The sequence below is a fragment of the Erpetoichthys calabaricus genome, chromosome 5, assembly GCF_900747795.2.
Source record: "Erpetoichthys calabaricus chromosome 5, fErpCal1.3, whole genome shotgun sequence".
In the NCBI taxonomy this organism is placed as follows: Eukaryota; Metazoa; Chordata; class Cladistia; order Polypteriformes; family Polypteridae; genus Erpetoichthys; species Erpetoichthys calabaricus.
The window spans coordinates 17,360,534-17,377,498 of record NC_041398.2 but is presented as its reverse complement, the minus strand read 5'-3'; the positions used below and the strand labels follow the sequence as shown (position 1 = coordinate 17,377,498).

Sequence of the window (16,965 nt, the reverse complement as noted above, 5' to 3'; positions counted from 1 at the left end):
TACACTTACATCACACTTAACATGAGTCTGCGTTGATGAGATGTTGCTTAAGAATTCCATATACTGCTAATAAAACACACTAAATGCACCAAACTGGTTGAAGATAAAACTGAAGTCCTTCTGAAAAGCACCATTTTTTGGAAGCTCAAAAAAGAAAAAAAAAAAAAACAATTACCGCCAGAGCAGCCCGTTGAAGTGCCAATGACATGCAGCACGCTGGCTAAATGACATTACCGTGCAGGAGCGAGCGCCTGAGTGTGCCCGTGACCGATGGTAGAGGGGGAAATGGCATGTAAATACACGAGCACTGTTGTATCCAGACACAAAAACTCATCACACACCAGTTTTGCCAAACGTTTTTGTCTTTATTCTTAAACCTTCTCTTTCCAACCAACCCGCAGTTCACCACACCCCCTTTATTCCCATCCTGCCTCTTGTCTTTTTATGAAATCAACTATATACAAACTCTTAAAGAAACACAGGGTTCAATTTTGGACATAACAAGCACCAAGGCCTGCATTAACGATCACGATTTATTGCGTTGCAGTGAACTCCATGGGACACCGACATATTACCAACGATCCAAATCATCGGCAGAAAATTCCCAAACCACATCAGGTGGAAGTGAGAGACGATCGCAGTTTGAAATAAACTTTTCGAGAGTTGTTTGCCATGCCGCCACCGACACAGCATAAATGCGGCCAAATCGAAAAGTGAGCATCCTAAATTATGAAAAAATAAAAACAGACAAACAAACAAATAAATAAATAACATGAAGCAGGCTGGCCGAGTGAGCGCCAGCCATTGAACCACTAGACTGAAGATAACTCAACTTAGCTGAACTCCTTTCCGTAGTCATTATTGTCATATCTGCTCAGAACATGGTCATGAAGACACAGTCTTTGTTTTATCGTGGAGTTCAGATCAGCGTTTTGTTGTTTTATTGCATTTTTGTACATTTGCATTTATAAATAAAAAGAATTCATTGTTTAAAAATAAAATATGCAAATTGCTTAAACACTGCAATCTACTGGACAGGTGGAGGATCATTTATAAACGTTTTCTTTTCCTTTATTATTAAAAACCATCTCTTTCGAATAAAACAATACAAATTATTAATTATGAAAAGTGACAAACTGGCAAACCGCTCATTGTTGGTTTCAGCCTTGCATCGTTTACTGCCAGGACTGGCTCTGGGCGCTTGTGATCTTGAATTTGAATTCATTGAGACAGAGAAAGATGATGATGATGATGATGAATTAGTTAACTTCTGCACATATCATAACCTGCAGCCCCCACAAGTCTTAATTGGATTAGGTGGGTTTGAGGTGGCTGAATGAACAGTTAGTTTCAAGATGAAGGTCAAGGTGACATTTCTGTGCATCACTCAGTGTTTCATGGTAGAAGTACTCCAGAGTTTCTTTGTTGTGGTCAAGCTGACTGGTGTTTGCTGTGGGAAATGTGTGGTCGTCTAATGACTTCTTCAGTCTCAGTTTCCTACCAGGAGTCCACAGTCCAGTGAAGTTCTACTGGCAAGTCTGCAACTGACTTTTTGTGACGTGGGGCAATGACGACTGTTTGAAGAAGGTGGGCTCCCTTTTTCTATTTCCTGTTCTCTCTATATGGTGGGCAGGTAAAGCACCTCAGTTAGTTGCAATACCTGCTGAAGTATACAGAGAAGGTGGTGCTGTGCTGAGAGAACATTTTCTTCTAGCTTATGTGGCAGCAAGTTATAAATCCACAGGACTTCAAAGAGACCTCAGTCATCCACCTGTAGAAACACAAGGGACATTGAGAGCTCTGTGATCACCGTGGTGGTGTATCCTTGCTTTTTGTCACAGGTGAGATTCTCCCCAGGCTTCATCTTCATCATCTTACTTCACATCTTAACCAGGAACTCTTTCCTGAGGCCCAATGTTGATTCTGAGAAGGTGTGAGGCTCTCAATATGGTGTTTGCTGCTAGGCAGCTGCAGGAGAAATGTCAGGAGCCAAATGTTGATCTGGTTTGTTGCTTTATTGATTTGACTAAGGCGTTCCACAAGGTTAGCAGAATGAATTTTTTGAAGATCAACTCAAAGTATGGATGCTAAACAAAATTCATCACCATGGTGTGGCAAGTTCATGATTTTATGCAAGCTAAAGTTCAGGACAATGGTGACACACAGGAGTCCTTCACTCAGTGACATGGAGTTAAGCAGGGCTGAGTCTCGGTGCTGATGCTGTTCAGCCTGATGTTCTCCACCATGTTCACTGAGGCTTTTAAAGACTATAATGTAAGCATTGGCATTAGTTACCACACAAATGGGCAACTAATCAACCTTAGAAGGCTTCACAAAATAAAGTAACTTTAGGACATACATCTTCAGGGGTTCTTCCTGGCTTATAACTGTGACCTCAATGATACATCAATGGCTGATAAGCACTGCAGTGGTGATAAGTTCTCTGATGAATGGACTGACTTGCGGTTATTACTAACAATAAGAAGACTGAAGTAAGCCATCATTCTGCACCAGGGACACAATATGTTGGACACAACTTTATAATCAGCAATCAAAAACTCAGTGTGGACAACAGGTTCATGTACCTTGGCAGCACACAGTCCCAGGGCACTGGCACTGATGATGAAGTAAACACCAGGACCACTAAAGCAAGTGTAGCCTCGGGCAGACTTCATGTCACATCTGAAGCAGAAGAGGCGTAAGCCCAGCGATGAAGCTGAAGGTGTTTAGGGTTGTAGTCCTCCTCACTTTTCTTTACACCTGTAAAATGTGGAGGGTGTACTGAGAAATTCAACCATTTCCTAAACATGGTCTCTCTGAAGGTTCCGTCATGTTAAGTGGCAGACAATGAAATTCTTGCCAAGGCTGGCAAGCTCAATGTAACTGGGACTGCGTCAAAATGGTTCTTAAGATGAAACCCTGGCTGTGCATACTAATAGTTTGTGGCTTGAGGTGTGTGGTGAGAAGAGTTAGGGGGTGTTGATTGTTTTAACTCTTTCAGGGCTGATGTTGACTTTTGCCAAAATTCAGGGGTATAGGACGGTAATCAGCTGTAAACTGCAACAAAACTCACCGTTACGTTTTAGTTTGACTCTCTTTGCTAGAAGGAAAGTTACATAGCTTTGTTGATTTAACCTCGATTCCCTGTGCGTGCATGAGTAGTGAAGAGCAAACAACCTCTAAATTGGCACCGACATCTGGCGAGACACCAAAGCAGATGTGCAAAGCAAAATACTCCATGGACATTTTACGTCATTTCATTGAATAGGACTCTGACTTGTCGGACTCCAAGTTTGATGCAAGTGATTTGGAGATGGATATCAAAAACAAAAGTGAGATACCAGCATCATCTGATAGGTCCACAGCTGATCGTGGTGCTGAACACTTTCATGTAGCTGATGTGCCTACCTCGGAGGACCACCACTTATGATGACAAGAGGTACAAACCACATTGTGACCGCCACCCACTTACTGTGTGAAGACAGCCAGGCATCCGGCCCACCGTGCGTTCCTGCTGACAATCGAGGTGCCCCCACGCAACTACTGCCACCAGAGATGCCGAACATGCGCCAACAGCAGCCATGGCACATAGCAACAAACATTTTATGTTGATTTATGTGTGAAACCATTGCTTTGTGTGCTTTTCAGAAATTTTTTTTTTTTTGGAAAAAATATTAAGCCCTCAGCCTGCGGTGGGTTGGCACCCTGCCCGGGATTGGTTCCTGCCTTGTGCCCTGTGTTGGCTGGGATTGGCTCCAGCAGACCCCCGTGACCCTGTGTTCGGATTCAGCGGGTTGGAAAATGGATGGATGGAAGACCAATTTATGGTAATAAAGTGCACAGTAAGTAAGAGAGCAAAAGGACAAAGTTTATTTAACAGAGTTTAGTATTATGATGGCCTGGGGGAAGAAGCCCCTGTTAAATCTGGTCGCTCTGCAGTGCATACTGTGGTAACGTTTTCCAGAGGGCAGAAGTTCAAACAGCCCATGTGCCGGGTGTGTGGGATCCTTTATGATCTTAATGGATCTGCTCTGGCAACGTGAGTAGTGTAATTCTTGAACAGATGGGAGTGAGGACCCAATGAGTTAAATGACTGGCAGCTGCAACACATGGTTGCAACACAGACAAGATGGATGTATTTGATGGTTTTGGAGCAGAAACATCAGCAAAGAAATGCGGAGTTGTAGGAGCTAACAGGAAAAAACTGACAAAAGCAGTGGAAGAAATTTTAAAGAGCAAGTTTGGAGAGATACCATCACATGAGAAAAAGAAACGTGAGAAGCTAATAGTATGAATAATGACAGTGTAGAGGAACGTTGAACAGTGCAAAGAGTGGTGCATGGCGCTGGATCTCCTTTATCAAAGCCTCTGAGGATTTTGAAGACCTGGATGAGGTCCCCACTCAGTCATCTCTGCTCAGACTAAACACGTTTAATTTTCTCTGAGGATCTCACAGTAGGACATGTCCTTCAGTCCCATGATGCACTTGGCTGCTCTTCTCTGCACAGCTTCAAGTGCTGCTGTGTCTTTATTGTCAGAGTGCTGTGAGTTGTTCACTTTAAAAAAGTAATCCTAAGAAAATACGTTTTTATATCCAAAATATTTCTGGAAATATGGGATTCTATTACGCTGTAACATTTCTGGGAGGTTACATTACATTATAATGTTTCTACAATTTCTTCTTCTTCCTCCTCTTCATCTTTTCCCACTTCTTTGTGGAAGTCGACGTTCTTGATTAAGCTTCTGCATACAATTCAGCCCTGCACCTCCTCACCAGTCAGGCCCTTTTCCTTCACATCTTCTTTTACTTTGTCCATCCACCTCCACAATGACGTCCCTCACTTTCTCTTCCCCTACACTTTCATTCCCATCACTCTTTTTCCCCACATACTCATTCTCTCCTCATCTCATGTCCATGCCACTCCATCCTGCTTTCCTCTACTTTCTTAGATACCGTTCTTACTTTTGTTTAATCTTTGATTGTCTCATGTCTTATTCTGTCCTTTCTTGTAACTCCACTCATCCATCTCCACATTCTCATTTCTTTCCACATCCAACTGCTTCTCCTGCTCTGCTCCCTTACTGTCCATGTAATTCCAAAAATGGCATTTTCGGATTCAGGGAGGTCTAAAACGTCGAGATTCATCAAAAATCTTCAAATGGAATTTCTGGACAATTACAATACTTTCCCTGTACTTCGTATACGAGAAAGTAAAAAATGAGAAATGCTCCACAGAAGAAATGTTAAAAGTCTCAATAAAACGCCTTTAATAGAACTCATAGAAGCAGCTAATAATTTGTTGGGGAGTGTTAGTGCGAAAAAACCCAATTTATTTTTGATGGCAGCAATTGAAGTGAAAGAATCAGAGCTGCGCAATTTCAATGGCAGTAATTTACTTGGTTTTGAACTGGAAACACGATATCGTGGGTGAGTGTGGTGAATCTCAAATTCCGACCTGTGAAGCAGGAAAGACTTTAATTCTGAACAAACCATGGAAATTGGCCGTTCATAATCAGGATCTGTCAAATGTTGGTGTGAATCTTCGATGCTGTTCAAGTCGTGCCTGGTTCGCAGAAAACAAAATTGTGAAGTTGCGAATAACACTTTTTACAGCCAGCTAGACATATGATCACTGATGGAGTTTATTGTAAAAAGTGAATTTAACATTGCTGAAAGTTTAGCACAGAACCTCGGTGTTTCAAAGCAGAGATGTGTTAAACCACCAGCGGGCAGCACGAAGATTAATATTCAGCAGAGAAATCGAGTCATAAAAATAAAGAGGAAGATATCGAAATAAAATATAGAAAGATAATGCAAACGAAAGGAAGATGAGCTGCACAGAGGAGTCTTCCACATTGTCTCATCTCAAGCTGGCCTCCTTTTCTGATGGCTCACAATTTCAGAGTGGGACCTCCTAACAGGTGGCATCACTAGATACACCAATGCAAGGTGAGTAAAGTCAGTTCCTGGTGATGTATCACATGTCAGCCTTTTTAATCAACACCACACTTCTCCCTCTACAATTTCCATATCCCTCAGTACATCTCTCACTCACAGTTTGAGGCTGTAGATTTTTCATACGTGTAAACCTTTGATTTTTTCCATTCTCTGCTCCAATGTATATATATTTTCATCAACCCCAACCATTTCTAAGGAGCCCTCACCATTGCTCTCTTACACCTTACAGTTAACTTTGCAGTCTCTGGTCTTGTAGACCAGGGGTAGGCAACGTTGGTCCTGGAGTGCCACAGTATGTGCAGGTTTTTGTTCCAACCCAGTTCCTTAACGAGAACTCAATTATTGCTGATGAAGCACATATTGCTTAAGTGACATTTTAATGCTTCATTTTAGTGGTCTCGCTTGTTAAGGTTCTCCAACCTTAATTGCTTATTTCAATCTTAAACTGCTGCATTCAGTGTTTTAATTGCTCCTTATTAGCAATAAGATGTAAAACAGGGGTAAGGCAACGTCGGTCCTGGTGAGCCGCAGTGGCTACAGGTTTTCATTCAACCCAATTGCTTAATTAGAAACCAATCATTGCCAATCTCAGACCTTATTTAATTTTATGGCTTGTTAGTCTGTGCAATGTAAGGCTTTTATATCGTAGATTTTTTTCTTTTCCAAGGATATCATCCAAATGATTTGAAGCCTAAAACAGATCATTTTCAGTCTGTCACATTTTTCTATTAAGTGTTTTATTAACTCAAACAGTGCATGATGAACACACACAGATGTAATTGGAAAAAAGCTAGCTGGAGAACTGCTGGCTGCTTTGTCTTTTACATCTTATTGCTAATAAGGAGCAATTAAAACACTGAATGCAGCAGTTTAAGATTGAAATAAGCAATTAAGGTTGGAGAACCTTAACAAGCGAGACCACTAAAATGAAGCATTAAAATGTCACTTAAGCAATATGTGCTTCATCAGCAATAATTGAGTTCTCGTTAACGAACTGGGTTGGAACAAAAACCTGCACATACTGTGGCACTCCAGGACCGACGTTGCCTACCCCTGTTGTAGACCTTAATAAATCAAGAAACTCAGCAGGACAAAGATGACAAACCATTGAAACAACACTTTGTCATTAATATTTTAAGAAAATGAATGGACGAGTGAATTAAAAAAAATACAGTACTGTAACATAGAACCAATCTGTTAGAAAATGATTCAACAAAGACAATGAATGTTAAAAAGACATTAAACTGTTTCAGGCCTCTTCAGAGTGTATTCAGGGTGGCTTTACGCCAGAGATGACCAGGCTTGCCAGTAGTGCGGAGGGCTGAAAATCAAAAGATGCTCCACAGTCACATTCTGATCACCACACCGTCTTGTGTTCAATGCATTCCTGGAAATTTTTTTTTTGTTGGAAATAACTGTGGAAATATTTAACAACACAAATGGTTTGGACTTTTCTATAGTCGTCACTGGCTTGTGCTGCATATCCTTTATTAGGAACATCTGAAACTGTGTGAACAAACAAAAACAGATAAAGCACAGCTCATTTTTTGGCCAACAGTAAGGTGGGCTGTAGCCTTCAGCCCACCTCAGTAAATCTGAACGTTCAGATTCACACATATGTGAGGATATCAAAAGAATGCTGCGGGGTCCACAGGGCAAGCCTGAGCAGCCACAATCAGGCTAGCAGCACCACATGGAAAGACATTTTCACATTATCTATTCTAGATGAGAAAATACATTTATTATATTAAGGGAAATCAGAACAAGAATTACAAATTTGCTGAGTTTGCTAGAGAAAAGCCAAGCAAAATGACACCTTTTATTGGCTAACTAGAAAGATTACAATATGCAAGCTTTCGAGGCAACTCAGGCCCCTTCTTCAGGCAAGATGATCTACAGAAACTGAAGTTTCCTATGTTTATATATGTAGTATATAAACATAGGAAACTTCAGTTTCTGTATTACATCTTGCCTGAAGAAGGGGCCTGAGTTGCCTCGAAAGCTTGCATATTGTAATCTTTCTAGTTAGCCAATAAAAGGTGTCATTTTGCTTGGCTTTTCTCTACATTCATAATGGCTAACACGGTACAACACCCTAGTACTACTGAGTTTGCTATGAATATTTTAATAAGGTGAACTTACTGAGAAATTTTGCAAAGCAGCGCCATCTGGTGGTCTACTAGTCCCAGATGTAGGGATGGTGCTACAAACTGAGTCCTTTTCATACTAATCACTGTAAGTTGGTTCATCTTGATGAGATGTGGTACACACTGTATACAATGAAGCCCACCTTATGATGGTACTTATCAAGACATCATCAGCTGTGAGCTTTAGCATTGGCTGTTTCCTTCGAGTTTTTATTATTACCCTCATATTTACTCCTTCAGGGTTTCTCTCATGTGAAATGACACATTTAGAACAGCCAGGGGCCTTTCAACTATTACAAATTATTTTTATGGCAATGAAGTCCATTGCTCTATGGGAATCGCTTATTTTTTATTGTTATGAAGTGCACTGATGTTTCTTAAAAGTGAAAATTCTTTACCAAATTTAGAGCAGTCATACGGCTTTTTCTGTAGTATGATATATATATTTTTTTATTATTGTGGAAGCTGCTATTATGGGAATATCATCAGTTTCCCCCGGGTGCTCCAGTTTCCTCTCACAGTCCAAAGTCATGCAGGTTAGATGAATTGGAGATTCTAATTTGGTCCTGGGGTGTGTTTGGTGTGTTTTTGCCCAGCGATGGACTGGCAGGACCCTGCCTTGATCCCTATGCTAACTGGGATAGGCTCCAGCAGACCCCCACGGCCTTATTCAGGACTAAACAGGCTAGGAAATGACTGACTGACCACCACCTGCCACATTCACATCTGTATAACAGTGTGGATTCTTAAGTGTTTCTGGAGACTGCTACTTTTGTGAATTGTTTGTTATATTCAGGACAGCAACGTGGCTACTCTTCTTTTTATAAATCTTTTATTGAATTTATTAAAAGCAAGTAACATTCCATACAATACAAGTCAAACTTAACAAAACTAAATTCAATTCAACCCCCACCCATGAGAAAGACAGGAAGGCCAATAGCTTGGAGTAAAACGTTTGAGAGCAGTAAAGAGAGAATGGAGTCTTTCTCCCCAATATAAATGCTTATTCTAAAATGTTATTGATTCGATCCTGACAGGTTTTTGAAAAAGCTTTGCACAGATCCTCGAAGGGAGAATTGGATTTTTTCCAATTTCAAATGGTGTATAACATCAGTTACCCACTGCCTTAAAAGAGCTGGGTTAGGATTCTTCCAGTTGAGCAAGAGAAGTCTACGTGCTAATAGTGAAGTGAAGGAAATTACAGTTTGTTTGTCCTTCTCCACTTTAAGCCCCTCTGGGAGCCCACCAAACACAGCTATTAATGGGTTAGTAGTGATTGTGAGACCAAGGCTGTCCGACAGGCATTTCAAAGTTTTAGTCCAGAATATTGTTAATTTGGTACACACCCAAAACATGTGGCGTAGTGAGAATGGAACTCGATTGCAATGTTCACAGGATGGATTTTGCCCTCGAAACATTTTGGACAATTTTAAACGAGAGAGATGTGCTCAATACAGTAATCCCTCGCTATACCGCGCGTCGACTTTCGCGGCTTCACTCTATCGCAGATTTTTTATGTAAGCATATTTAAATATGTATCGGGATTTTTCGCTGGTTCGTGAATTTCTGCGGACAATGGGTCTTTTAATTTCTGGTACATGCTTCCTTAGTTGATTTGCCCAGTTGATTTCATACAAGGGACGCTATTGGCAGATAGCTGAGAAGCTACCCATTCAGAGCACGTATTACATATTAAATAAAACTTCTCAAATATATTGTGAGCACAGGGGCTGTTCGCACCCCTAGAGGATATGGCCGCTCCTCAAAAAAGCTGAAAGACTACCTTCACATTGCTCCCTTCCTTGCTGGGCTTGCTTGTGGTTGCTTTGTTGGGTGATATGCTTCCCATACAATGCTTCACATACTTAAAAGCTCAAACAGCACCTATCGGTTTTTGATTGTTTGCTTTTCTCTCTCTTTCTCTCTCTATGACATTCTCTGCTCCTGACGCGCACTCCTTTGAAGAGGAAGATATGTTTGCAATCTTTTAATTGTGAGATGGAACTGTCATCTCTGTCTTGTCATGGAGCTCAGTTTAAACTTTTGAAAAAGAGACAAATGTTTGTTTGCAGTGTTTGAATAAAGCTCCTCTCTCTCTACAACCTCCTGTGTTTCTGCGCAAATCTGTGACCCAAGCATGACAATATAAAAATAACCATATAAACATATGGTTTCTACTTCGCGGATTTTCACCTTTCGCGGCGGGTTCTGGAACGCAACCCCGCGATCGAGGAGGGATCACTGTATATAATTTTAAGCTGAACATGGCTACTCTTCTAGTATGAATTTGTTTGTCTCGGACGAGGACCACTACTAGCCATTTGCTTCCCAAGTTCATGGAAGCAATAAGGGTTTTCTTCTCTACGAAATCATGTATGCTTTTGCTGCTACCAGAGAATAGCTTGCCCCATTCTGGACAAGACTAGGGCTTATCTCTAACGTGCATTTGTCTTGTGTGCTTCCAAAGACCGCTTGTAGCTGCAAATCGTTTTCCACATTCAGAACAGCAATACGGTTTCTCTCCAGTATGAACGGTTGCATGTTTATAAAGTGCGCCACTCTCAGTGAATCTTTTGCCACATTCAGAGCAGCAATATGGCTTCTCTCCAGTATGAACTCTTACATGTTTATAATAAGTGCTGTGGTAAGTGAATCTTTTCCCACATTCAGAACAGCAATATGGCTTCTCTCCAGTATGAATTCTTGTGTGCTCCTTCAGATGACCGCTACTAATAAATCTCTTACCACATTCTGCACAGCCATATGGCTTTATTCCAGTATGAATTCTTGTGTGCTGTCGGAGACTGCTAACATCGCTAAATCTTTTGCCACATTCAGAACAGTCATATGGCTTTTCACCAGTATGGATTATTGTATGTCTTTTGAAGTCCCTATTGTAAAGGAATCTTTTGCCACATTCAGAACAGCAATATGGTTTCACATCATTCAACTTGAGATCTTTACAATCAGATTTGCTTTTAAATATTTTTCTGCTCTCTTGGCCCACACACAAGGACTCTTGGTCTGTGCTGTGAACGACTTGGTTAATTTTGATGGCTGCTATTGATGTTAGCTTCACAGTATTAAGAGAACTGCACTGCAAAGAGGCTGCTGTCAAATGCTCGGATCCTCTTGTTGGTTTCTTTTTCTTTTCCTGTTTCTGTTGCACTCTGCCTTGAAGAAAGGGCTGAACACATGAAGATGGGGAGAAGCTGCCATCCTCCTGTAAATCTGCAAAGACAAACACTTTTCCTCTTAAAATAAACACATTTTTAACAAGAGATACTGTAGGTGGTGCATGTGTGGATGCTGCCAGCTCACACTGACGTTCATTTTAATCTTTCTCCATGTTTTCCTTCTGCCTGTTGTCTTTCTCCATCTTCCTGTCAACAATGTGTCTGATGTGTAGTGTTGATCAGTGAAATTCACCAAATAATACATCAAATTTGCTGGCTTCAGTAATGACCTTGTTTGCTGAATGATTCCCCAAATACTTGACACACAGCCACCTCAGACAAACTTTTTTCCCCAGCACCCCATAATGCTTTGTAAGGCCAGTGTGACACGGCAGAGCTGTAGCAGTCATTGGTGGATGAGGAGGACCCCCCGAGTAACGCTGGATCAGAGGCTCGGTGGGTGTTAGTTGGTTGTAGTGAGAGGAGCTTGGGAGACGCAGATTAAGCAGTACAAGTAGTGGGCTGTGCTGTTCTGGTTGTGTGTTGCAAAGCTGTTTGGCGCTGATGTCTCTCACTCTCCCTCTTTCTTATTTTTTTATAGGTATTGGTATTGTTTTTTTATTTTGATTTGTGGTTATTGATCTGTTGATCTATTGATGGGAGGCATGCCAGTGCAGTGGTTAGCATTGCTGCCTCACAGCTCAGATTATATTTTTGGCCACAATAACTGGTCCAGCATAGCTGGCAGATGCTTCCCAGGCCCCTCTGGACATCTAAGACCACTGCACTATTATCCACTCATCACTAGTTCAGGTTCTCCAACCCCAAGTTTGATTAAATCCCCGATCTTTTCCACGATTTTACTGAACTCACGGTGAAGTGCATTCAGCAGGGTTTGCTTCTCACTACTGCGGTGTTAATTGTTGTCTCAAGACTGGACTGTTGTGACTGAGCGTGGAAGTGTGTGTCACTGTGGACTTCCATTCATTCTCAGGTCGATGTCTTCCTCACCTCAAAAGTTGCTGAGACCCTCAGTTAAGAAAATGGAATCGGCCAAGTGGAGTTGATGAAGTGAGGCTGTCACGAGGAATTAGCTAAAGACACGTTCAAGGCCGCCATGTCCAGTGGTCACTATTGCCCCCTCACACTTGGTTATTTTTACTGTTCTCAAGTGCTGTTGTCTTTTTGTTTAGGCTTCGTTTCCTAATCTTTACTAGCGTAATACTATGACATGTGCGTCCTGCGTCATTTAACTTTCCTCACATATTCTGTAGGTGTAGGTTACTTTAATGAAAACACTATAAAGAAAATTCTGTGAGGCACTCAGAGTTATGACAAATTTACAACTTGAGGAATCCACATTCAGAGTAAATGTCTGCCTGTGTGACAGGATGTGACGCTGTGGACTGGTAACCCAAAAGCGAATCACACCCTCTAAATCAAACTTGGCACAGCTGTGAGCACCAGAAAACTACAGACGCCTATGGATTATGGCGGAGTGGTGGCTCTGAGGCTAAGGATCTGCACTGGCAATCGGAAGGTTGCCGGTTCGAATCCCGTAAATGCCAATAGAGACTCTGCTCTGTTGGGCCCTTAAGCAAGGCCCTTAACCTGAAATTGCTGAGCGCTTTGAGTAGTGAGAAAAGCGCTATATAAATGCAAAGAATTATTATTAAAGAAAAGAATTAAAATCACTCGGATCTGGATTTTTTTTTTTTGCCTACTTTGCAAAAATTGCATTGCAACTGAGAAAACCTATTTAAGAAGATGTGATGTTTTTGACATTTAATTAACCTCCATAGTGTTAGCCCCGAGCATTACTCGGGCTGTGAAAATCGTACTAAAAACGTTAGTCCCGAGGGTCACTTGGGCAACTGTACAGATGCTCCTCGCGTAAACGTTAGAACCGAGAATCACTCGGGCTGTAAAAGTGCTGTCAGTGCTGCCTTCTTCGGAGAAATTATGTCTGACTAACAAATTGTACTTGCGGAAATTTTACAAGAAGTGTTAATGAAATGATGGTGAGGTAGAGAGAGAAGAACATCACACGTTACAGTAAGAAAGGAGATTATTTTAATAAGAAGTGACTTGTGAGAGGACTCAATATTAGAATAGTCACAGGATTACTATGGGATGTTATTATACTCCCTTACAACAGCATGAAGGTTTACAATACAAATTGTAACATGAACAGGTGAATAGAACATATTGGATAAGATGGGAAAAGCAGGGCACATGTCAGTCAGTATGTGTGGCTGTCAGGTAATGTAGCATAATGGCGTCTATAAGAATTGTCAGAAAACGCAATTTGTTGCATAAATGTTATTGTCAATGAAAACATTCCTCTGCGTGTAACCCACAACTACTTGTACGTTTAACCCGGGTTTGAATGTAACTCTGGAAAATGTAGTGTACAACTGTCCATGGTAAATAAACTCCGATGTTATTAAACATTTGTTGTCGTGACTTGGTGATAGTCATACAATATGCTAAACGAACGGGGAATTGCCTACGCCGTAATATAAAGGGAATATCTTGTTTTGAGTTGTCAGTGTTATGGAATCCCTCTAGTGTTTCTTGTTGTCTGGCAGTTTGCCGCTGCCATTCAGAAAGGGCGAGGTGTAAGACTTGCTGCCGCTGATCTTCGGATAACGTTACTCTGTGGTTTGTCATACGTTGTCTTTGTTGTTCTAAGTCATCTTGCCTATGCTGGTTGGTCTGGCGTGATGTTCATGTTTCTGCTTCTGTGCGTTGGTGTGAGTATGTAGGCCAGCAAAACCGTTTCTGCTAGGCTGTATGTGCCTTTTCATTTTATCAGGAGGCTTACGTTGAAGTGAAGGAAAGAGGAGACCTAAAATGGTAGTGTCATAATGCAGTTTCGGTCAGTAACAAAGCATGCACCAAATAAACAGTCAAATATTACAGTCGATAACTGGTCACACTGAGGAGTTGAAGACTTGAAGATAAGCCTAAGGCTGAAACACTGCCAGAAACACGGATTCCTTGCTATTATTGTGGAGGGATATAGTAGTTGTGGCAACTGTCGTTTATATCGAGCACGACAGATACAAGCGAAACAGAACGATTGTAGGTTTTCACTAATTATGAAATATTTGCACTTTACCAACAATGAAGACTTTAATGAGAATACCCGTCCAGCATCCAAACTGAAGAACATCGGGGAGATATACCAGGCCATTGAAGCAAAATTTCAGAGTGTTTACATTCCGAACCAGCATCAGTGAAAGTCTCATGGCTTATAAGGGCAGACTGTCATGGATACAGAACATCGTTAGTGAAAAAGAGCAAGATTTGGCATAAAGTTTTATGAGCTTTGTGAATATAAAATGAGACACGTTTGGAATTTGGTTCTGTACACAGGGAAAGGGACAATGTTGGATCTGAAATACAATCAGTATGGCGTTGCTATGTCATCAGTGCGGACTGTGATAGACGTAACCATGGACAGTTTTTAAACTTCACCAGAGCTATGTGGCATTTTGCTGCAAAGAAAGACCGGTGCATATGGAACGGTGCGTCCCAACCATCGTGGCAGCCCTGACGACTTGGGTTGAGCTAAATTACAGCGAGGTGCGCTAGTAGCTTGGCAAAAGGGTAAAGTGTTTGTGCTGAAATGGAAAGACAAGCAAGATGTTTGTCCTCTTAGCTCTGCACATAATGCAGCTGCAGTCACTGGCCAGGCAAAAGGCGACAAGCAGGTGACGAAGCCTTGTGCTGTGCTCGACTACAATGGCACGAGGGGCGGCGGAGATCATGCGGATCAAGAATCGACTTTCTATCCTATTATGTGGAGGCAACAAAAGAAATATTACAGAAAGATATTTCATCATCTGGTGGAACGGCGCATTTGGAAAGAATTTGTGTTATACAAACAAAAAGCTGGCAAAACTGCATGTCATGCAAATGCTACACGCCAGTTTGTAGAACAAATCACTGCCACAAATCCAACTTCCACCAAAGAGATGCGGTCGACCAAACACATCACAGATCAATCTGGAGCATCTTATTGGTAGACATTTAACCGATTATAGACATCCAAAAGAAAAAAAAAAAAAAAACAGAATCCAACTCATACCTGTGCAGCGTGATGTTCAAAAACTGATAAATCTGGAAAGAAAAACCCGCGATTATTGTCCCGACTGTGACGCTGGATTGTGTCTTTCACCGGCTTTAAGATTTACCACACACTTTGACAATTTGAGAATATATGTTGTTATGGCTCCATTAATAGTTTTACAGTATTATTACAGTTATTATTATTGTTCATTTCATATTATTTTTATTCATCTTTACTATTATTGTTTGTATCATTATTATACTTTTGAGATTTAGCAAAAATGTATTTTTTCGTGCCAAAAAATGCAATACTTTTTACGTTTTTTTTTTTTGGGAGAGGCAGTGAGCCAAGCAGCTGGCCTCAAACGTGTATCCCACCCTGAGTTACGCTTAACTGAAAGTGGCAACACAGACACACACAGAACTTGCACATCTTATCAGCTTGACTTTCTTTAACATTAAATCGCATTACTTACTTGTTCCAACATTCCCAGATGACTGCAGTTCTTCTGCTTCTCTTCCACTTCCTTCAGTGATTTTCTCCTCAAACTCTGGTATCTCAAATTTCAGTTCCACACAATTCTGCTGCGTAGCCAATTGTCCCATATTAGTGAGCGAGGGATGAAAACCATTATGCGATTGTTCAGAAATATTTTGCATGACAATATTGCCAGTGTCATGCTTTTCCAGTTCAAGAAGACCTGAGAAATCTTCAGAGTCCTCAATTTTAATGTTGACAGTCTCCACCTTCAGCTCCTCTTTAAAATCTGAAATCGCTCCTTCAAAATCCTCCTGCTTGACACACAAATCACCCAGTGTGCCCCACTCACAGTCCTCTTGTTTAATGTGTGCCAGTCTCGCATCCATGCCATCATCATTGACTGACGCCATGTTCCGTATAAGAGTCTTCTCTTCCCGCCCAAGTGTCTGCTCTTCTCACGTGGACACTTCTGTCTAAGAAGAACATTAGACACCCCACTGCATGGCCACAGGAACTGGAAAGGAGGCTTCTATTTATCTGCCAAAATAAAAGTGATAAAACATAAAAACTCACTAAAGAGAACTTGAGCTCATATCAGGGTTAACGTTCAGTTTTACCAAACACAGAAGACTGCCAGCTATGTTTTTGTGACAAATTTGAAATGCTGGGGACCCTCCAAGTTAGCCTAAGAACTTTCAGGAGATCTGGAGTCTAAACCTGACTGATATTCTCAGACAAAGTCCAGCTGACCAAGACAAAGACAAGAAGTGGTGTCAGTCAGTCAGTCAGTCGTTATCCAACCTGCTACATCCTAACTACAGGGTCATGGGGGTCTGCTGGAGCACAGGGTGCAAGGCAGGAACAAACGCAAGGGCAGGGTGCCAGCCCACCACAGCAAGAAGGGGTGTGGAAGAATAATTTAGGGTAACGTAGCGTTTGTCTTAAAGAAATAGAATAAAAGGATAATAAATGTCAGAAACATCAGCTGGCGTATCAGGAAACCAGTGGAGCACACGTGTGCAGCTAGAAGGACCAAAAGAAGATAATTCTATGCCAAGCCAGGGGGTAGTGGGGTGCACTAAACCTTCCTCTTTAATCTCTGCAGACCAGACATGGGAAATTCTG

At 41.4% G+C, this 16,965-nt stretch overlaps 1 protein-coding gene across 1 annotated transcript; it reads right to left on the bottom strand.

The window, feature by feature from the left end:
- Positions 1–2,671: 2,671 nt before the first annotated feature.
- LOC114641774 (zinc finger protein 184-like) lies at positions 2,672–16,265 on the bottom strand. The gene is made up of 3 exons (XM_028790794.2): positions 15,836–16,265; positions 10,852–11,337; positions 2,672–2,760 (listed from the first exon to the last, which is right to left on the bottom strand). Exons 1-3 carry the CDS (start codon positions 16,248–16,250, stop codon positions 2,672–2,674), a joined length of 990 nt encoding a protein of 329 aa, XP_028646627.2. The 5' UTR covers positions 16,251–16,265.
- Positions 16,266–16,965: the final 700 nt, after the last annotated feature.

Bases quoted from the DNA above. Each gene is read 5' to 3' on its own strand.
- LOC114641774 (XM_028790794.2), bottom strand. From the start codon at position 16,250: ATGGCGTCAGTCAATGATGATGGCATGGATGCGAGACTGGCACACATT. The intron at 11,338-15,835 runs GTAAGTAATGCG...TTGTCTTTGCAG, and splicing joins ATCTGGGAATGTTGGAACAA to ATTTACAGGAGGATGGCAGC. The intron at 2,761-10,851 runs GTAAGAGATTTA...CACATTTTACAG, and splicing joins ATATGGCTGTGCAGAATGTG to GTGTAAAGAAAAGTGAGGAG.